The sequence below is a fragment of the Corvus cornix genome, chromosome 2 (genome assembly GCF_000738735.6).
Source record: "Corvus cornix cornix isolate S_Up_H32 chromosome 2, ASM73873v5, whole genome shotgun sequence".
Taxonomy (NCBI): Eukaryota; Metazoa; Chordata; class Aves; order Passeriformes; family Corvidae; genus Corvus; species Corvus cornix.
The window spans coordinates 95,068,413-95,091,646 of NC_046333.1; the positions used below are offsets into that span (position 1 = coordinate 95,068,413).

Here is a 23,234-nt window from a genome sequence, read left to right on the forward strand (position 1 = left end):
AGGCGCTCTCTTCACAAGGAAGCACACAGAGAACACAAGGGGCATAAAGTACAAGTTACACTGGGAAAAGTTTCATCTTAACAGAAAAAATAATTTAGTAAGAACAATCATTCACTGGAGCAACCTCCTCAGGGATGTGGCAGAGCTCTTATCACTGGGAATTTTCAATACGTAATTGGACAGAGTGCTAGGTGAACTCCTCTGGGTTCCCCTTCCCAAGAAAGGTTGGAACAGATGATCTTTGGAGTCCCCTTCTAAGCTGGGCCATATGGTCCCATAAGCTGGCTATGATTCTAGCCACCAGAGATCAGTGTAGAGCACACCATGCGGGCTCATTTTGCAGAAGATTGTCTTTACAATACAACAAGACCTCCACATTTCTACTACTTAAGTCTCAGTCAACTTTTTTTTTGAAACATTATAGCACTGTGGAGGTGATTTTAGAATTGTGTTCATGGTACTTTTCAACTCCAGAACATGTTTCTCCAACATCTTCTTTCCATCTTGAGGTGCTGAAACTTAAGTAAACCTGGACAAACAAACATTCATACTTAATGATTATGCAACTGCTTTGGCTGCAGAAAAGTAGATGGCATTATAACTTGATGCAAGAATTATGAAGTGTGTGGCTAAAAGGTAGAAAGTAAGCTTCTACCATCAGTCATAAACAGCATTTGCCACAAAATTTCTGTTTTCACTTCCAAAGTTTACAAAATACTCCTCTTGATTCTCCAGAATGGATGGAAAATATTTCATTGCAGTATGGTCAAGAGATTATGTTTCCATTTTCTTTACAGTGTTCTCAATAAATATTTTGTTGTATTACATAGACTGATCAAAGTTAAAAGTCATTGTACCACCCAAGACATGGAACATTTCACATCCATAAATGTCACGAAGTACAACCCTCAAAGTAGTGTAACACATACTGCATAATTGTCTGGACAGGTCCCTTGCTACCAATCCCACACAAGTAAAAAGGGATCTAGAGATATTGCCATCCTGATCCTTATCCTCTTTGGCCTGCACAGTTGCCTTACACAGTGGAAGCAGCAAGCTGGGACACACAACTGGAACAACTTTCAGCTGTCTACAGCAGAGGAGGGATCAGTTTGCAGCTTACTACCTTTTGGCTGATGGCATGCAACAAGGAACTCTTTGTTTGGAAACAAACCATTGTGAAATAAAGCTGGCACTTTCAGCAACTACCCACACTGTCATCCACAGATTCACAGACAATGTTAGCATACGCTTGCTAATGCAACTAATAACCTGTGCTCTAGACAGTACTTGATTGTTTATGAATGTGAGATCATAATTTATATCTTGTTATGATGCTTAAAATTAGCCAAAGGTGCTCACTGTGGGCAGCATGAATCCCTCTATCTTCTATCCATAGCAGCTAAGCCTCCACAGCAGGAAGACTCTTGCTGACTACAGAAATTTGAAAAACATCTCACATACCTACCAATTAAAATAAACTTACTTCAGATTGCCCTTCCTTCTGAACTAAATTCTAATATTGCCAGGATTTGATAGGAAGAACAAATAATGAGTAGTAATAAAATAACTTCATTCTTTTACAGTCCTTCACTTCTTACTTTTCTTTTTGAAAAGATGCTGAAGTCATCACTTGTCTTTGTGATAGCAGTCTTCAAAACTACAAATGTCTGCCTAGTCTTAATTTCTTCGTAGCAAAGCAAATGTGTATGATACATGTGCAGACAACAAGCCATGAGGAAAACTGTGAATTTTCAGCACATCTTTAACTTCCAGTACCTGAGGAATCACAGATAAACCCAATGGCTTCCTTACATTCCTTGGTCAGCCACAGACAGAGAAAAGCACTCAGGCAGCAAGTGATTATGGAGCCTGTATCTGTGGAAGCTGTTTCACAGTCTGACACAGTACAGCACCAGACAAGAGCTGAACACCAGAGAAATACTGCTTGCAAAGTTCAGGTAAGACTCCAAAACACTGAAAGCTGAGTATGCATCTTGGGCAAAATTTCAGCTCCCAAACACTGCTAAAATTGAGTCCTTTCCACACACATCCTCTCATCATAAACTTCCAAACAGTAAATATTTCAAGAAAAGCTATTCCTTAGGGGTTTTCCAAAGAATGATTACATAACTCTCAAAGACCTTTTTTAAGCAAAATGCAGGAAATAATTAAGTGAAGTTTTTCATTCCTATCCAGCTAACCTAATAGTGTTAGATTTCAGTCAAAAAGCTCAAACTCACTAGCAAGAAGCAGTAAAAGGTGATAACAAAGCTTGAAGGCAAGACTCAGCACACCACCCCCTGGTATTACAGGCGGCCTCTCGTCCAGTGGATCCATATATACTGCCAGTGCCTCTAACTGGAAACCCTTCTGTGAGACAGCCACATACAGAACTCATTCCTTCAGAAAATGAGCAAGCTATTACAAAATGATTGCATACTAACCCTTACCCTCTTGGCCTGCATGGTTGATTTATACAGTGGAAACAGAAAGCTGGGACGTACGATTGGAACACCTTACTTGTGTATGGATGTACGGCCCATCACTTTGTGACTTTCACCACTTGTTTACCCAAAATTTGCTGTAACATCAAACTGGGTCTTTTTATGTTGCAGCTTCAGGGTAGCATAACCCAAAACAGGCATATCAAACAGTTACTATCACAGATTTCTCTACTCAAAAGAAGAAAAATGCTTCAGAAGAACAATTAACAGTTCAATTAAACAAAAGAGGGTTGCACTGATGGACTTGATACACTTCTAGTTTTACATTCAAAATGGAGATATCAGGACACAGCAGTTGATAACAAGAAAGTTTTCAAAATAATATACACAAAATCAACCCCAAATTCATTTTTCCTGGCTACTTTTCTTTCAGACCTCAACAATCCCTTCCACTGACATACCTACAGCCTTGTATATTTTATGATATTTACATATTGGTAGAATTTAATACTCAAAAATTCAGATGGGCTTATGCAAGCACATTAAACAACTGGCACCTATGAATTTCCTCTTTTTACTTCAGTTGTGTAAAAAATACACAAATTTTAGAAGTATGTTATATTCCAACATTATTTGACATAGCGTCTCAAATTTATTTAGGTTGCTATTACACAGTAGTAGGTATTTACCTATAGCTCTTGTTTGCAAGATTAAAGCACTGCACACTTTTTTCAATCAATCAAGATCATTTGAAAATCACATGATCTTCATATGGTGTTACTAGCACTGTAACATTGATCCCATTCTTAAAGCACATGAAAAATACCAGGACCTTGCAAAACTGAATATATTTTTAATGACCTTTACAGGAATTGTTTTATAACTTATATTGCAATTCAGTGACTGTTTGTGCTAGCAGTAACTTTATATATTTGAATGATTCTACTTGATTCAATGGGATTACTCATGTGCAAAGTTATTTCAGAAGCAACTCATAATTTAAAATTCATAAGGAAGATGAGGTTATTAAACAACTATAAAGGCTTTTCTATGGCCTTTTCTTATGTAAAAAACTTGTTTAAACAGATGTACCAGACAGAACTCTAGTTAAGAAAGTATCATATACTATAGAATGTATATTGTACAGCACTAATGGTGTCTCTAAAAAATCTTTAAAGAATAGTTATATGTATTTTTCATATAGAAAATTTCAAAACCCAGAGTTGTACCTAACAGTGAAAGAATTCAATCTCACTGATGAACGATTTAATGAATTTATATTTATTTTCTTGCTCATATTTTATGTGTGTGTATGCATGTATCTTAAGAGTGAAAAATCTGTTTGTTCTGTGTTCTGACACAATTTACACCTAAGTAAAGTAACGATGTAACAGAAATTAGAACTTGGCACCATTAACATCACTGATGCATTCACCTTGTCCTCAACCACAGCGTCTCCTAGACACAATAAAGGTGTAGCTAAAGATTTATCCTGCCAATAAGATGTAGTTATAGGTCCCATGAAGATTACTGACACTGAAGTACCAAATATGTACTGGCCTTGGACTTAGCAGATAACATGCCAGTTTTGAGACACATTCAGGTTGACGATAAATCAGTATCACAGTTCCAATAACAGGAAAATATACCTTAGAGGAATTCTTTCTGTTAAAACATTCCACTTTTGTGTTAGCTATTAAATGGTAATGATCATAATGGACTAGGCAGTAGGGGGTTTTGTGTCTGAAATGTGCAGACATTTTACTACAAGTCTATTTTTTAAAAACTTACATGATTTTCAACTGCACAGTATTTCCCCCTTAAACCAATTTTGTCTTTAAAAAAAAGAAAATAACCTAAACAAAAGATGTTTTAGTAGCAATCTCATTAGGAATTATAATTGTTTTCTGTATCTGCCCATGCAAACACTTACACAGCCTCCATAACTCCTCCCTTTTGTGCATAAAAAACCCCAATAGTGATAGCTAGAGAGGGCAAGGTGCACAACTTAAGTACTGCTTACTAAATTGTAAATGTATTTTTTTCTCTCCCTTTCAGAACTATCTCAATGCTTACCACCAGCAATTCCATTCTAAGAAGTTTGTTAAAAGGGCCTCAATTTTTCAGGGTGTATGGGTTATAACTATTTTTTCAAGCACCCTTTTGAACTTCTTTTCAATTTTCTGGTTTTGATGATAGTCATGCTGACAACTTTTTTTGGTCCATCAAATTCTGTAGTACAATTACATGAATTTACTTTTAATAAATTACCATCTTTGCATATATCAGTCAAACCATGAAGACTAAACACTTGCAAATAAAATGCATTATTAATTTAATTGTCACAGCCTATTTAGCTAGCTTCTATTAGTATTTGCCATAATATGCAATGTATCAGAGAGCAGAATCAAATTCAAAACATAAAGAATAAAGTGATTATATTGTCCTAGAGAAATTAAAAAATAGCAAGCTTGCAAAATTATACTCAAGGCATTAATGTTTTACATAGGTAAGAAAACTATGTAACTTAATTTATTATATGTTTATGCCCAAAGTGATGGTTTAACATGCTGAAGAAGGATTTCTTTGGTTCCTAAAGCCATTAAAAGGCATTAAACTTTCTCATAACAGGAGAGGAAAGGTGGAAAGGAAAGCAATGGTGGTTTGGTATTTACTGCAGTAGGTCACGTGGCTTAAACATCCCCCATTCCCAGCGAGGGACTGCTACTAGAAATTTATATTGTTGTTGTTGTAGCTCTGCCACTACTGTTTGATGCTGCTCTACATTAAGCTGAAGTGCCACCTAAAAAGGTATTGTGGAAAAGAAATACTCAAAAGATGGATGAAGAAATTGCAAAAGAAGAGGGCATGAAGTCACTCCAATTCCACTTGCCTATGCTGGCCCGGGGGCAAAGCCTCCCCAGCCGTGCCAGCAGATGGGGCAGGGAGGCTGCAGGCCTCAGCAGGGCTCCTCTGCTCCTTGGGCAGCCGGGGCCTGTGAACCTGCCATCCTCCTCCTCCTCCTCCCTCCTCATGCCATGCTGGCCAGCCAGCCAGAAAGCCTTGAAGAAATACGAGAAGAAATGGAGAAAACGGCCACAGCCAGAAGGATTTCAGAACAAAACACGCAAAGAAAAGCCAGCAACAACTGATTTAGTTTATAGCATCCTGCTTGTTTAGGAATTCATTTCAAGATGATCATCACTAAAAATATGCCTCTCAGGCTAAGATACTATAGTTGGAAATCTATTGTATGTATCCTTTATTATTATTCACTAGGGTAATGCAAGTTATCTCTACGCTGTATTTATGATGACTGTACAGTAAGTACCCCCTTGTAAAAGAATATATTGGTATTGAATGTTTCCAGTTATAAAATAAGCCACCAGAGCAAAACACTTTTTGTAACTGTTGTGCTATGACAAGAGATAACCAACATAAACTTAAATATGATATCTACTTTGATGAAACTGTAATTGTTTTTTCAATGCATTGTTCTGTATTTTAGATTAAACAGAATATCTCAAAACTCTTAAATAACCACGTGTTAGGGAAATTCTGGTTAAGCCCTTTGTAGAGGAAACCTCCTTAAAAATAAAAGCACCACCTAAATCAGTGCTTAGTCAAACTAAGATGTATATGGGTTGTTAATTTGAAACCCTACTCTTAAGTCCCTCCATGATTTAAGTGTGAAAAACTTGTGAGGAAAGGGTGTAATCGACCACCATTTCCATTGTCTTTACCAAGAAATGAACATGGCCCAGAAAGAGCTTTGCTGTGTTCTCCTACAGCTCCTATCATTTATTCTCCTCTTTTTTTCACATCAAAAACAGAAAATACTCTTTATTTATGAAAGCCTAGCCCAGAAGAATGAGTTACAAGGCAGTAACACTAGAAACAGTATCACGTATCCAGCAAAGAACACCTCCTTCTACCTACGCTGAACGAGAATATGTGATCCTTTGGCTATCCAGAACACATCAATTTTCTAGTTGCCCCAAAGATTCAATGAAATAGCAATAGCTAAGTCACAATGTGCCAAATAAATCTGAAGCAAAATCTGTTTATCTGCAAACACAGTGCCATTGAGTTTGTAAAACACATTTATATTTTAAACCACATAGAAAAAAAACCTGCTTGCAAACAAAGTTGGAGAATAAGTACCTGTGTACAGATTGAAAAATTAAATTCATTCATTTTGAAAATAGTCAAAACGCCAAATTTCCCTGTGGCTTTGACCTCTTAGAAAGTCATTTTATAAACCCATGAGCATCAAGGTCAGGAGGAAAAGAACAAAAAAGGGAAAAAAAAAAAAACCAAACATTTGATTTTGTACTGAGAGTGACATTTACAGCTATGGAAGTTTTGGGAAAATAATGCCACCTGTCAAAAAAAGCCCCAAAAGGTGCAAATCCTACACCTTTCACATGGAATTTCTTTCTACAGACATGTCATAAGCACCACGACATCAGAGAACTTAAGCATGTTGGATCTCTCTTGGAGTTGAGGTAAAAATCCAGATGACTTCACTGTGGGTAAGTTAAATATTAGAAGAGGTCTCCACATACAGATTGTATAAGATACAATGAAAAAGAATGTTAAAGTGGTTTACCTTTCTTTGGGTGTGCCAACTCCATGTTTGCCCAGTAAATGAGTATTCAAATGCTTCTTCATCACAAATGCCACCCTGTCAAACAAACAGCAAATGAGAAAGATCATTTTATTAAGCCTTTTCTTTTTTTTAATACAGTATTTTTCTGTTTAGAGCATGCACTTGAACACATTTCATTAAAGGCAGACTTTAAAAAACCCCTCCTCTGCTAGAGTGTGACTTAGATCGGGAGTTCATTCTGTAACAACAGGCTTCCTTCATTTTGCAGTCCCTTGGCTTTTTCTCTCACAAGTCCCAACCACACATCATTGGTCAAAAACCAGAAAACCTGTTTCTGGTTCCCTTTGCAAATTAGAACATCTCACACATTATACTGATAATATAGTCTGTTGTACCCAAATAACATTGCCTCATGTTATAACCTAATACAGTTTTAGTTACACCTTTGAATTTATTTAAGCCTAATGGGCCCATCCTGCAACCTTTCTTCATACAAGTAGTTCCATTGTTTTTAATGAGAAACATGAAAAAACAGCAAGATAAGATGCTTTAATCACTGCTTACGCCTGGTCAAACTTCACTGTATTAATTATTTAAAGAGAAATACATAGAAACAAATTAATAGCCTTAGTTATTTTATAGCCTTGTGAAAAAAAAGGATGAAAAACGTGAAGCACATGTTCATGAATACACTATGAGAAGGAATATTGTTCAAACTGGCAAGACATTTGTCAAAGGTCCAATGGCAGCAACAAAATACATACTACCTGGCATCATGTTTCTACCAAACCAAACACAGATAATTTACTTTAATTTTGGTGACATACATAATGAAACAGATAGAAGCCTACCAAGTACTACTCTTCCGCTGATAAGACAATAACATCAATTTAATTATGTCATGTGACTGCTTCGAACAATTTAGATATCAGACTGAAGCTTCAAACTAAAATGGTTCTCTCGATAAGCAAAAATTTTACTGCTGCAACTTTCAGTGTGAAAAGGGCTTGCAAACATTTTTGTTAATTATGTATTACAGCTGTCCTTCATAAAGTTAATTACTAATAGCTGAAAGGCAATAGAGTCTATTTGCATATGTACATGAAAGGCATGACATATGCAAAAATATGATTTTAATTAGCATTCCATGATATGAAGGGCTACAAATCAAACTGGCATGTTATAAGATTTTTAACATTAAACGCCAAATTCGTCTGGACGTGTTTGCAGTAATGGACAATGGAAGGACTGTAAAACACCAGCACTATGGGGTGTAAGAGCCACAAAAGCAAAGACACAGTACTTTTCCTTTACAATTATGTTAATGTAGCTTTTCTGTGTCTGATCTTTTTTGGGCACTTGCACATTATTACAGAGAATCTCTCTTGTGCATCCCTTAAGGTCTAAGATTATAATACTGCCTTATTTAAATGATATAAATTTCCCTATTTTTTTTACAAAAATACATTAAAAAAGTATCTTAAATACTTTTCCCTACACGACTTATAACTATGGCATCATAACCATTACAACTGTGAATATTATATTACACCGTTACCATCATTACTATGCAAGTGTCATCAGAATTACTGTACATAGGGAAAATACTTGTAACAAAATAAAAAAACGTGTTCTAATAAAAGCGTAAGGCATACAAAATGTACTGCCCTCACTTTTCGACAGAAATAGTATTTCCACGCAGCTGTGAAAGGTACCAAACGTATTTTCATTTAGTAATACCTGCATTTCCTGTTACAAACTTCCATTATCCCCCTTCTCGAAAAGAAAAATAAACTCAATGATATTACTGTTAAAGGGCAATGTGCAATCAGAGTTGTAAAGGGATACTTTGCTATTTACATGGAATATAAAGATTCCAACCAGCTATACAATATTTGCACAGAAGTGCTTTTTGGTTTCTGAGCCCGTTTAGTTGAAGCCTCCAAATGAAGGCTGACCCTTTCATATAGCACACAACTGCAGGGGGTACATATAGACATACCTTCCTGAAAAATCAAAGGCCTTGGTAATAACATGAAGCAATTAATCTCACATTCTGCCTCCTCTCTGTTCTATGTTCTAGCAACCATTTTGCCGCTGTTACACAGCACAAATAAAATGAACCCTGATTCAGTCTGCACCTCAGCACCTACTAACGTTTTAAGCTTTTAATGTAAGACTTGAAGACTTCAGACTTGAGGAGGGGAGAATACCTCTGCGCAAGTCTGGAGCGCTCAGCATAGCTCAGGGGCAGCTTCCCACCTTACAGAATCAGACCTTAAAAATAAAAGTAGAGTTGCTATTTTCATAAGAAATTGAGAAAGATGAAAAAGAATTATCAACAGAGACAGCCATTATTAAAACAAGGGGCAAAGTCTAAACAACCTTGTTTGGATGCTGAATTTGAGGACCACCCATTAAAACAAACAAACAAACCAACCCACAAAGAGAGACAAGTGGGAACTATTTGGTTTTGTTTACTAAATCCTGCCGGTGATTTTCAGAGTGGTGGTAGCAGTGTTTGCTGGCTTTACAAAACAAATGCAAAAATGTTTTCCATACATTCAGTAACTCTAGGTTTCTAAGCAATTACTAGTTTAGTAGTCAAAAAATAATGGGTTTATCTGTGCTATTTACCTCTACTGAGGTAAATCAGTTATTCCCAAGCTACTGCTACGATTGAAGTGATAGACATGACTTAGCCTTGGCCTTTTAAATTAAGCTTAAGGGAAGTTTGACTGGCACCTATAAGGACTCACTGAGTGAATGCTTTCAAGATACATTGCACTGATACATCTTCAAATCAAAAGAAATCTTTCCATCAGCAATTGCTAAGCACCAATTCAGGCTTCGCCAAATTTCTCATTTCTTGTTTTTAATTCTAGTGGAAATATAAACATTCAAATGCTAAAAGCTAACTAGTTTCACAAACACATCAAAAGAGAGTAGAAAAAACCTGTAATTGCATTACTCCACTGTTTCAGATACATGCAAACCAGGCCATACTAGAGGCCTGGAACGAGTTTTACAAACTCTTATCTGTACAAATTCATCCTCAACCCACATGCAGACAAGAAGTCACAGCCCAGCTGCTCTCCTGCAGGTCAAGTCTCAGGCAGACATGTCTAGCCTATACATCCAAGTCATGGTCACTGGGAGTTCCCTTCATTTGGTAGGAAGACTACTAGAAGCCTCCTCTTAAAGTGGAACAAAGTGAGTAGGCAGGATTTCTTTTGCTGGCAGTAGCATTATGTTGGGTTAACTTTTTTAGTGATTTTCAACTACTCCGGTTCCAAACCAGCGATATCCTCGGTCATATGCTCTATGTTCAAACTACAGGATAAATTAAAGACAAGCTGAAAAATTACACAGAACTTTAGAATAGCATCCTCATTCCCTATAGACAACATTTTGCACACAAACTATAAATAAAAATTACTTTAAATCATAAATATATGAGCACCTTTCCCAAAATAAGTTTTCAGAATATTCTGGTTTCAGTTTAGAAGAGTTGTGGCTTTGTAGGAACGTGACCATCCATATTCCATGGCAATCTTCAAACAGTACTTGGACTCTCTCTCAGAACGTCTGTAACTGATTTAGGAGCCTCTACAGACTTGTCTTCAGTTATAAAAGTGCATTTTAAAGTACAAAAGAAACAAAGGGACTTCTAATTCTGGGAATAAAGAAACATATTGGACAATCTTTACTTCCACTTTTTATTCTAGTGTAATACAAATTCTTCAGCATGTATAATGTTTATCATCACAGTACCCAAGGAATATGAATAATCTGTCATGTATTGTCTGTTCTCTATTTTCTCTGTGGGGAGAGAACCATTCTCTGTGAAGTATCTTGCTTTGAGAGGGCAAAAGATTCTAAGTTTTATTATGTTTTGAATCCATAATAGCTCTTTCCTTTTTAATAAGTACATCACTGGGTTAGTGAAAAGCCTAAAAAAAAAAACCAACCCAAAACCAAAACCAACAAACAACATACACACACATGCCCCCCAAAACAAGCATTCTGGGCCATAAAGTCACGAAACCTCTTATTTCCTGTGTGTTTACCAAGTGCTCAGCCGTGGCCTAGTTCCAAGGAAGGCACTACATCTTACCTCTACCAGAAAGTCACTTGAAGCCATGGTGACAAACCAGTCATCTTCTAACAACACTAATTGTTGAGGAGGACCAGCATAGGAATTTGTTTCTGTGGGACTCTACAAACAAGGTATCCAGCAGCTGAAGAGCAATTTTAAATCACTTCTCCGTGGATACATTGCTGTCTGCAACTGCTCTTGAAGAATTTATCTTACAGACAACAATGTTCAACGACAGCAGAAAAGTCCAGGAGAATAACAATGAATATCTAGCCTTTATTCATATTCTCAATATCTTTTACATCTCCTTTAAACTGTCCAAAACCTCTTTATACACAAATTTAACTCTGATAATACAGGCAAGCTACTGCATGACCCAAGTACATAGGATGTTTCAAAAAGCTGCTTGAGAGGCTCAAAAAAAAAAAAAAATCAAACCCATAAAGAAATCTAAGAGAAGCAGAAAATAATGCTATTTTAAAAAATATTTGTATTTAGTGCTTTGTATTAGCATAGGTTTCGGGCACAGAGAAAGGACAGAACATTTTACCATTTTGGATGAATCAGCTGGGAGATCTGACAGCATCAAGGAATAATAAGAAAAAGGATCTCAAACTTTTATATACCATCACAGAATACAATGAAATAATACATTATCCTGTTCACATCAGGTTTTGTTTTCCATGATCTGTACTTGAATTTCTGTCCTTGTATCTTCACCCAAGGCAAGAAAACAGAAAATCAAGGCAAGCTTCACAGATCATGCCAAGATGGGGGACTGGGATATGTTCAGGAAAGTAAATAACAATGTGAAATCTATGGTTCTTACTACCTTAACGAAGCATTCTTGTTCTTACTGTGTCTTTAAAAGCACTGGAAACCCTAAACATTTGTAGATGAACATGTGGTTCACATGGAGCCATGTCAATAGGGATAGCAACCAGTAGGAGAGAGAAATAGTTCATTTTCTCAAAAATTACCAGGACGCGCATGTATTTCAGAATGTTCAATAAAGCTTGCATATGTAATTACAGATTTTTGCATGCACTTGAGTTGTGCATGTTCTACCCATAAAGTAAAACTTCACATATTCAAATCAGCACTCAGTAAGATAGTATTTAAACAGTCTACATGAACTAAAAAACTTCAAGTTTTTAAATTCCCCAAATTATATCAAAAGTTGCTACCCAAACCTCATGTCTCCATCAGGATTTTGTATTCATCAGGTTAACTTCAGAAACAGGAGCACAGAGGAAAACGCAGAACTGCCCAGAAAGCAGTGGCTTTCTATGAACAAGTAAGCTTTCCTTTCCATGCATCAAAAGTCTAAATTCCTCAGAATTTCTTCAAGTCCATCATTTGTGGATGTTTGCCGATTCTGAAGGGTCCAGACTGGGGCTCTGATAATTCTCTTGCATGACTGCGCGCAAGGGACTCAATTTAAAAGAAAGTATCTGGCAGGGCAGAGTCTGGTGTGGAAGATATCCAGTAGTGTGAAAGGCTTCATGCCCTTTGTGACAAGATGTCAGGTTCAAGTAAATATCTGGCAGGGCGAAGTCTAATGTGGAAAACATCCAAATATCTGAAAAACTTCATGTCCTCTGTGACAGGACATCAAGTCCTAGAACTCTTCATAGGAAAGATGGGGTTTTCTCCAGACTCATCTACTAGCCAAATGAAGCAGGTCTTATTACTTCTAAATTAACAGCAATGGTTATTCTTCATAAGTTAAAAAAAAAACCAATAACATTTCGAAAGGTTACCAAGTCATGCATGATCACGCTGTCTGCGATGCTGAGAGTGCTGTGACACGCTGCCTTCTACTCCCTGCTGACCCCATCTGTCAAAGAAGGATATGGCTGCTTTATGCTCCACCCTCACCAACACTGGCAATTAAACCGGGAAGCAAAACACATCCATCCATCCACACCTCCAAGTGTGAATAACTTGGCAGACTGGAAGATTCAAACCTTTCCTCTTGAAAAGAGAAACCAAAAGAGGTAAATGAAAACAACTTTGCCATCACTAACAAGACAAGAACCCAGGTTACCATGGGGAAGATATGGTAATTCATGGAACCTAAACATCAAAATAACTTTTGAATTTCTGAGAACTATCAGCTTTTCTGCTTCAAGTTTGCGTGGTTTTTAGGGTGTTGTTTGGTTTTGAGGGGTTTTTTTTACAATTTTCCATGCAACAATCAGGTATATCTCTTAATTGTTTATTAGCTTCTTTTCCATGGAGAAGTTTTGCTACTAGAGTTTAAAACCCAACATTTTCAAGTGGTTTTTGTGTTACTATGAAATCATCAGTGCAATGACTACAACCTCTCCTAAAAATACCTCATCCCTCTTTTACTGTTACTTGTAACAAGTCAGCAATGAAGCCAAGCTACCCAATGGAAAAAAAATAAAGAGAGAAGGCAACAACTTGTATTATTGGAACACCTGTGCACAGCTTGTACCCAAGGTAGACTTGAGTATCACAGCAGCTACTGTTCTGCCTTGCTTTGAACAAGATGACAGACAACAGGATTGTCAATGTGCTGTTCAATGACCTGCATCAATCTCAAGAATAATTTACTGCTATATCAGACAGATCATTATGGATGAGCTGCGCGCTATCAATCAATCAATCGACTGTGTTGTTCCTGCATATTCCTGCATCTATCAACCAGAAGAGAGAGACATCCCTCAACATATTCTTGTTGCTCTCTGCCACCAATCTACAACGCTCAAGATAGGAAAAAATTATTAGCCCCATGGCCACAAAGTAGTAGCAATAGGCACAATTATCTCCCCTTACATACTCTGGCAGAAGAGACCTGGGTACAAAGAAAGAGCAAACTAAATAAAACAGAAAACATCCTCTACTGTTCCACTTAAGCTTATCTTACCATGCAAAGTTGTTGAGTCTTCTCACCATCCCACTTTTAAGCTATAGATAGATAGATAGATATAGATATATATTTATAATATAAACCATCCAGGACAGAAATTTAGTCTGTTATTGCAAGGACTGTGGCAAAAAAAAAAAAAGAATTCACTGGCAGTATTTATATTATTTCCTCCCCCATGAGGGAACTCATTTACCTGTGTGCCTCACCTGAAGTTACTTATTTTGTAACTGAAATCAAAAAGGTTTCCGGTAAGTTAGCTAAAGGTCCATTCTATACTTTTTTATTTTGAAGGTATTGTGTAGTGGCGTTTTATTTTAAATACAAAAAGTACCCTTCAATAGCAGCTGCAGGAATAAGCCACATCCAGCCAGTGATAATTGTTATTAACACAAAAATGGGCAGAAACTTAAAAGTGGAACTGGGAACTTTTATATTTGGAGACACAATAACAAAGTGATAACTGTAAATTAACAAATGGCACTCTTTGTTTGCTTAAAGAGAAAACTTAAAATAGCTAAACAGTGGCAAAAACTTTAAAGTCAGGTGTTCCCTCTGTCAGAAAAATCACCTTACAAATATATGAGAAAATTAGTACCACTACAAGAAATGTTTGTTTTAATATTCAGAGCAGTTAATGAATGTTAAGTGATAATGGTAGACAGCAGTAGTATGTAATTAGATTTCTAAACACATCTTACCAAATCACTCCTAAGCTAAAAGAATCACATGTTCTATTAATTTTCATTGGTTATTGAGCATCTGTAACTGTCACCTCTAACAGGTGTTTGGTAATCTAACAGCTGCACAAAGTACTAAAAAAAAAAAAAAAAAAAAAGAAAAAGAATCACTATGTGCTTTCTCTAGCGCTGCTATCAACCTCTCAAGTCTACCACAATGCAGAACCTCTCTTCCTAAAGTCTGAAATGCAACCCTAGACTTGGTGTTGGGAGTGCTTCGCATTTAAGAGAGGTTACCACTAACATCCAAAACCAGGACATCACCAGAAAGCACACTTGCCACGCTAAATGAGGCTGCAGAAATGCTTTATACATAAATGAATGTTTACAGTTGTAAGCACTGTGATCCAGAATAGTGCTTTACCAACCATGCCACCGAGACATGGCTTACGTCTTTTCTTTTTTCATGATCTGTATATCCAACAGTCTCTCTGGTCCCTCCCTTTTCCATTCCTTCCACTTTCTTCAGACACTGGCTTGTCCTCCTACTCGTGATCCAGTCCATTTCCTAGCATGCTCAGGACTTCAGATAGAGAATTTGATGCAGTAGGCATCAGTTGCACATATCATCATCTAGCATCTGGAAAGCAACAGCAAGATAAACAGGCTAATATTTGAAAGGAGAAATTCTTCGAAGTAGATTAAATCTTTTGGGTGAGTCAGGTGAACTACATCTCCAGGTGCCTTGAGAGGAGTTTTGAAATACTGGACTTTCTGCAGGCAGTTTGTAAAGAGCTTCCTACTGATCCCAAGGAGCAAAGTCCGTGCCTTTTGAAAGTGCAAGAAACAGACTGTAAGACTACCTCAAAATAAGGATGTTCCAATGACTTTCTCCTTAAAAGAAGAATTGATGGAACCAAACAAATATATTTAATACTTTGCTATTCCTGAATGAAAAGTCACTTTTCATGTAGCTTCTTCCTGACGGCTCAGAAATCACACTGCAGACTGAATTACCAGCTTTATACAGAACTTCTACAGGAAGAGCTATCTTGAGAATGAAATTCTCCTCATCAAAAGAATCTACTGTTGCCTGTCTTTAAAGGAAATCAAAACAAATCTAAAGATAGTTGATCTGTGGACTAGAAAACACATAGGGCCTGCAGTAGCCACATACACAGCTCAGTCAATTCTGCAGCTACAGTGCCTGTGGTCTTTTGCAAAGTTGAGAGATACCAAGAAAGGAATGAGATGAATAAATTGGTCACTTTCTGATGACTGAACTGCTCCGAAGTCATATACAATCAGAAGACATACACAATTTTTATTGACAATTTCCCCACAATTTGAAATGCTGCTGGTGATAGATGGTGGCTGGAGAGAAGACTCTGCAGTCTGCTTGATCTGTGAGAGTAGTGAGAATGTTGCCCTAGGTCTTTTCTTGACATAGAAAAGCAAGTGCTGGTTGATTTGTTTATTCCTGAGACTTAAACTCAGCTGTAAAACACATCCTTTTTGCCTTACATCCAGGCATTCCACAAGACTGTTTGACTTCAGGTAGAAAGCAAAATACTTCAGAATATCTTTTTGCCAAAGTAGCTGCATAAAAATAGTAAATCTATGACAGCAAGACCTAATCTGTAACCATCAGTAGTACCATCCACATGCATAAACCTTCAACAACAGGCTGGTCAAATCAGAACTGACTGGTTCCAGCCAAAGAAATAAAAAGGCTGTTGTTTGGGTCAGATGGGTTTCAGTCCACAGAAAATGCATCTGATACTTGTATCCCCATAAACACATTTCAAGCACAAGGATGGTTCTGGCTTTCTGTGTCCAAGGGCTCTTAGTCCTGGCCGTTGCTGCCTCAGGGACTAAGAACCACCTAACACTGTGTCATCAGACCAACCTAACACTTGACAAGCATGTCTGATTAATGTTTGATTTTTCTTTGTTAGAAGACATCTTTATTAGTAGTTGAGCGTAAGTAAAAGCTCAGAGCTTTCAACTGGCATCTCAGGCTCTCCATACATTCCCATCACAGCCATGTCCAACTCTTCCCAAAAGTGGAGTGTTGCAACTTCCTTCTACCACAGAAGAAGGAGGCTCGCTGAAGAAAGTATTACTTTTTCTTCTTTTACTTTTTCATCTCAGAGCAAGTCATGATATGCAGACCAGACAGACTGTTATGCCTTATCAAAGTATTACAGATCTACAAAACTCTCTCAAATTATGGCACTGAACGTAGAGTATGCAGATGATATTAAGAGCAGCACAGAAGTCTATCCAAATAAGAATTCCAGGTGTAATAGTGGTGTTACTCCACCTATCCCATAAGCAGATGCTAACACCTCTCATCACTTCAGCCACATACTTAGCAGGGGAATCATTAACGCTGCCAAGCACAGTCTGGTGTTTCTCAGGTTTACCTCTGATGTCCAGCAGGAGTCACTTCAGAAGCCCAAAGCCCAGGACCAAAGGGATTAAGAGTACTCACCTGAGATATAACTGTTATTGAAGCAATAAAGACAATAGAAAAGATCCCACTGAATTTAGATGGATGTTTTACACACACACACACACACACACACAATCAGGCCACATTCTTGCATTCCAGTGTGGACGTTGCATGCACTTGGCATGAAGACTGTCATCAGTCTGGAAAAACCACAGGAATATAGATCAGACAAATCAGTACAGTCATAAAGATGATATCTGTGACACAGCAGAAGATGTTCTCTGGCAAAGATTACTCCAATTCCAGCCAGCATCTGAGATTAACTCTGACCATTTCTGGCCACAAATCAAACATGAGAGATATAGGAACTACATAGGTGCCCAATGGAATTGAGAAAAAAAACATCTTTGATCTCAAGGGCCTGGATAAACCTACATACACATGCTGGGTGTACCTATGAACAAAGAAGTAAAGGGGAAATCAGTGTAGTTTCAAACAAAAGCTTATGGCATGCCATCTAAAAAAGAAAGATGAAGTGACAAAGTACCCAAACAGAAGCAAGAAAAGGAATGTATACTGCTAACAGGAAAAATTACAGAACTTCAGGTTTTTTATACAAAGTGACAGCCTTGTCCTATAAAGAGACATAAACCACATCTAAAAAACATATTATTTTTTCAGTATCTTCCTGAAATGAAGCTAAAGGGGTTTTCCTTCCAAATCCATGCTGTTATTGCAACCACAGCCCCATATAGCCTCATCTCAAGTGCCAGCATGAAACGATGGGATTCAACAGGTCCACTTTCAGTAGGAGGGGAACCTGACAGCACAGGTGACACAGGTGCCAACACACACTGTGCTACTCCATTTTATTCAGTATTGCATCACATTTTGATTTTCATGAATGGGTTCCTATCAGAGCACTAGAATTTAACATGCTCACGACTGACACATGTCCAAATGCCCACCTGAATTCTCCATATTTCCGGGAGGTCACTTAGAGCTGTGGAACAGAGCATGTAGCCACTGACATGCAATTCTCTGCTTAGCTTTGTAACAGGATGCAAGTAAAATGGCTCTCACACTGGATTCCAGCACACCTCCCCACTCTTGTCCCTCTCACACCCACAGGGCTTGCTGAAGGGATGAGCTGCACCAGGACAGTTTGCAGCTGAGAAAGTCCTCAAATTTTAAATAGTTTAAAAACATTCTGCAAAGATTAAATATATACAAAATGCTTTAGCATTTTATATTAATGGAAATAAGCAAACAAAAAACCTCAGCAAATCAAAGGGCTGTTCTGTTTCTTTACCATTTCTCAGATTAGCAGAACTCCTCTCAAAAAAACATTATTTATTACATGAAATGTCTGTACCTGGACAGACATAGAGACAGAAAGAGTCTGATCAGTGTGCAACTTCTATAAAACTGAATAGTAGACAATGTTATGTGCAACACATAGCTGAATGGATGGATGGAATTGATTTTATAAAGGTGTAACAAACAAAATAGTCCAAAATATTCACTGATAAACACATGCTGGGGTGGAAACAACCTATTACAAAATTACTGTAAAGATCCCCAAACTGTTCAAGGGAGAAAAAACTCCAATTTTCCACATAACCTGAGAGCACAGAGTTTTCTGATTATAAGATCCAAGGAACCTGTAAACCCAAGGCTCTAATTTTCTTATGGCGACTGCGTAATATTTTGCAAAGTAAAATTGACTGAGATGGAAGCTATTTTGCATGGTACAGTGGCGATGGCTAACAAATGAGAGTTTTGTGAGCTGAATGTTAGTCCCCTGCCTCATCTGCCACCCCTAATGACAGCAGCCACCTGCTGTTTTATTGTCACAGCTGGAGCCGGTTCACACTCCTTGGTGCTGAGCTCTGCCCATGAGCGCCAAGCTCTCGCCTCGCCTCATTACTTTGATGAACTTTTTATGGTCAGCACCCATGAAGACCTCATCTAGGACTATACAACCTAGATCGGCTTCAGGGAGTGCTTCCAGCTAGCATGAGGTGATAATACACAGTGACACCACGGCTGCTACTGCCTGTCACTTAGGCAAGTCACTATACTTCTGGCTCTACAGGGCCCTCAACAGGTAAAATGCCATGAAATTCTCCTTTACAAGAAAGTTCACTCTCTTTCTTTTCACATTTCAATACAGAGAGATCATATCCTGCTACCAACATTTAGCTTTTCAAAGATAGATATTACAATAAAAAAATGTGTCATGCTGTTTACTGCATATAACCACAGACAAGAAATCTCTACGTTCCTTGAACATAACCCCGTTGCCCTCCTAAAAAAAGAAAGCAAGCATGAAAACCATATTAAGGCTTGATTAACACCTATAAAAAAGTAATTACATGTATATTGCAAGAGAAGAACCATTTTAACTTAAAAGAGCAAAAAGCACAGAAACAAAAGTCAAGCCAGTCAAATCAAATTATTACGCAAAAGAATTCACAGTGGAGAATGATACATGTTACTTCCCTCTCACCTAAAAAACACCACACACTTAAACATCCATTAGATACGATACTTTCTGAAATCAAGGTAACAACAAAGCAAAGCCTTTTACATCTTTTTTTCTTAATCAGAACAGGCTGTTACTACTTTCTGCTAGTTTAAAAGCAAATAGAACCATCCTCTCCTTTTCAATTTTTTTTTTTGTATTAACAAATACTCCAAATCTCCTGAGCCTGTATACAGTTTTAAACTTCATCAGAAATTCTTTTATTGACGCATTTAGAGCAAACTGTTTTATGCTTGATCACTGAAATTTAACCCCAGGTTTACTTTCAGCAGTAGAATAATTATTTTGGTGTCAACAGAGCTTTACATTTGCCCATATTTACATATATCATTAAGATTAATATATGTGCTATTAATAATAATTTCATTAACATTCTGAAATCATCAAATAACATTTTGACTTTTGAATGGCTGTAGGCTATTATAAGCCTAAAAACCAGAACATTTTCAGTATTCATTGTGTAGCAATCCAGCTGATCAGTTTTGACAAATTCATGCAATGTTATAAGCCATTAAACTTCATTTAGTTTCACTTAAAAATTCCACCTAAAAATAAAAAGCAACTGTCTTTTTTGTACAGACAGTACGATTTCCAGCAGTTAACAGCTCCCAGGATCCTCCAAAAAGAAACTGCTGGAGTTTTGTTTCTTTAATTGAAATGTTTCAAAATTTATCGAGGAGTTTCTGAAATAATATTTTTGAAACCACTGACCTAGCAAGAGTTGAAAATCTCTATCATGTTACAGTGCAATTTAGCTCCTCTTGGCAAGGGACAGTGCTGCAGAGACACTGTGCTTCACATAAGACCCCTACAACAGATGGAAACTTAAAAATGTGTTGCTGAGCAGGGGTTATGTCTGCTGCATTTCTGAGAATTTACTTTTACACTCACTTCTCTATTAGTGCTTTTTAAGTTCGACCTAAACTTCAGCTGAAGAGACAGAAGAAAATAATGATGCAACAAAGGTTTCTGTTCTGCTAAAAGCTGAGCACCACCGAGACAGTTGTGAAGGTATTCGAGAGACCTCAAGAACACACAGAACCTTGCATAATGAGGGCCTAAAATGTATGAACAATCCCAAATATAACCAGTGCAAATTTCTCTACCACTACAATTTCCAAAAGCGCTTGTCTTCCGCACAAGTTCAAGAGAACTTCCTGTGAAGCACAGTGACAGATCAATCACATCCTTTGGAGAATCCAACAACATAAGAGAAAATTGGTTTTAGAAGAAAAAGAAATTCTTTTCTTTTGACTAGATCATGTATTTGTCAAGTGCATAATTTGTAGGACTCATTTCATACCCTCAAAAATAAAACATCAAAAATACGGCTTGACCAGTGCAGGGTAAGACATTATGAAATGGACAAACTGCCTCAGTGGAACAATTAATGGTTTCAACAGAACAATCTCATAAATGGTGCCAGTAATTAAATAACAACAGCTAAGAGATTTATTCCTTTTTTTTTTAAGCAGAAGTGTGTCAGCAGTGGTATGCCTATTGCATACTTTGTGATATGGCACACTTAAATAATTTTAAAAGTTTCAAGCTTTTTTTTTTATCAAACTTGAATTCATAAAGAACAACTATTATCTCGGTATTTATTGTCCTGTTATAAAGGAATTTGTTAAAGGATGCATAGCTATCCATACTAGCTGTATTTGCTCACCGTCTTACAAGAAAGTAGCCTGCATACACATATGAATATATGGAAATACGTTTCCATTGTAACATTGGCTTGCCTTGGCATTATGACTGTGTTGTAGACTTGTATTCTAAAATATAACTTCAATTTACCCAGCACTTACAGTTCACTGGTCTGTAATTCTTAATATCCCTCTATTTTCCACCAATTTTAATTTTAGTTGCTGTTATTTAAAGTTCATTTTCCATGCCCTTTCAATTGTGACTTTTTTCCAATGTGACAACGAACCTAAGTGTCATTTCTGATGGTGACTTTCACTGGAATACAAAAGAGCCAAACTTTTTAAAAGAGAAGTTACATAAAAATCATCAGACAGTAACAAGTTGTGGTCAGTATGAAGATGAGCTGCATGTGAACAGACAGTCTGGAGGTGATGGGATTTGTATCCAATTACTAATCCCCTGAGCTATTCAGCCCTCTGAACAATAAATTTCTATAAGCTGATCCCTTAACCCATCACCAGCTGGTCATGCTACTGCATTCCAACATTAATGACGAAAAGGGAAACACCTTGCACTTTCTATTTAAATCTCCACAATACAGGATACTCATGTTGGAAAGACCCCAGACTTCTTTTCTCATCTAATGCATCCTATAAAAACAGGAATAGACATATAAAATTGTTTGGCTTAATGTTAATATTCTGTCTGCTCTACTTACTCCAAGCAAACAAAGAAGCTTTCAATGTACACATTTTTCCTAGTACTGAATAGAAATAAACATCGATCCTAAAATATGGCTAAACTTCTGTGCCTGCTGTTAAAGAACAAGATATCTGTCTGAAGGATCTCAGATACTGTTGAGGAACTGTTCACCCTTTAAAAAAAATATTACCTCTGTAATGCTGCCAGTGCCAGTGTCAGGCTGGGCAATTAGCCAATTAAGTGTGAATAAGAACTGCCAAGAAACTATTTTATTTTAGCCTCAGAATATTTGTGAATCTGCAAGCTGGTGTGTTTGTGTTCATGCATCAGTGGAATCTGGTTGTTCATGCCAGGTTTTCTTATCGCACTTTTCTGCCTCTTTGAACCTGCACATTCCTGCAATACAAAATGGACATCTGTCTGCTGATAATGTCAACATACTTAGGTTCACAAGGAGAGATTTTGTATAACTAGATCTAAAGTAGTCTTTGTGTTCATTACCTGAACCTGTCTGCTTACACAAGGCTAGAGGAGTGGAAGAATCCAATACTGCAAGCACCTCTAGGAGACTTTAAAGACAACAGATGTGGAAGAAATCAGCATCGATTACAATATCCCTGGCCAAACACTCTCCTAGAAATCCCATTTTTACATCTCATCTGAAGGTAATTCTCACTTCTCAAAGCAGACTGGAGTCAATGGGGTGCTGAGAGTATCCTGTTATCTCCGTAATTTATATCTCATTATGCTTTAGACTCCTGTACATCCATCTAGGAAATTCCACTTGGAAATATGAGGACAAAACACATCTCAAGCAGTCTGACCAGGGCTACAGCATAGAAAGCCTGAAGACATCATCAGATTTCTATTTTTTTCTATTCTGCATTTTTTCTTTTTTTAAATTTTTTTCAGGATGGGAAGTGGGAAAGATGGTGTGCAGACCCACCAACTGCAAGCCTTTATCTTAATTGAGTCATAAAAATACAATCATTTCAAATATGGATCCTTCAACAGTTGTGTTACAGTCATTCAAATTTAAAACCAATGCAAAAAACGATATACACAATTTACAAATCAAAAGTGAACAGTGCCAAGTACAAATGGAAGTATGAAAAACCCTTTCATAACATTTCAGAACACAGGTA

The 23,234-nt window shown here is 37.2% G+C and overlaps 1 protein-coding gene across 1 annotated transcript in view; it reads right to left on the minus strand.

The window, feature by feature from the left end:
• Positions 1-23,234, minus strand: part of ZNF407 (zinc finger protein 407) — a gene marked incomplete at its 5' end in the record, with an annotated part of 336,571 nt that overhangs the window by 195,728 nt on the left and 117,609 nt on the right. Inside the window, one exon of the mRNA XM_039569547.1 lies at positions 7,060-7,134. Coding sequence (XP_039425481.1) covers positions 7,060-7,134 — 75 coding nt within the window. The remainder of the gene's footprint in view (positions 1-7,059; positions 7,135-23,234) is intronic.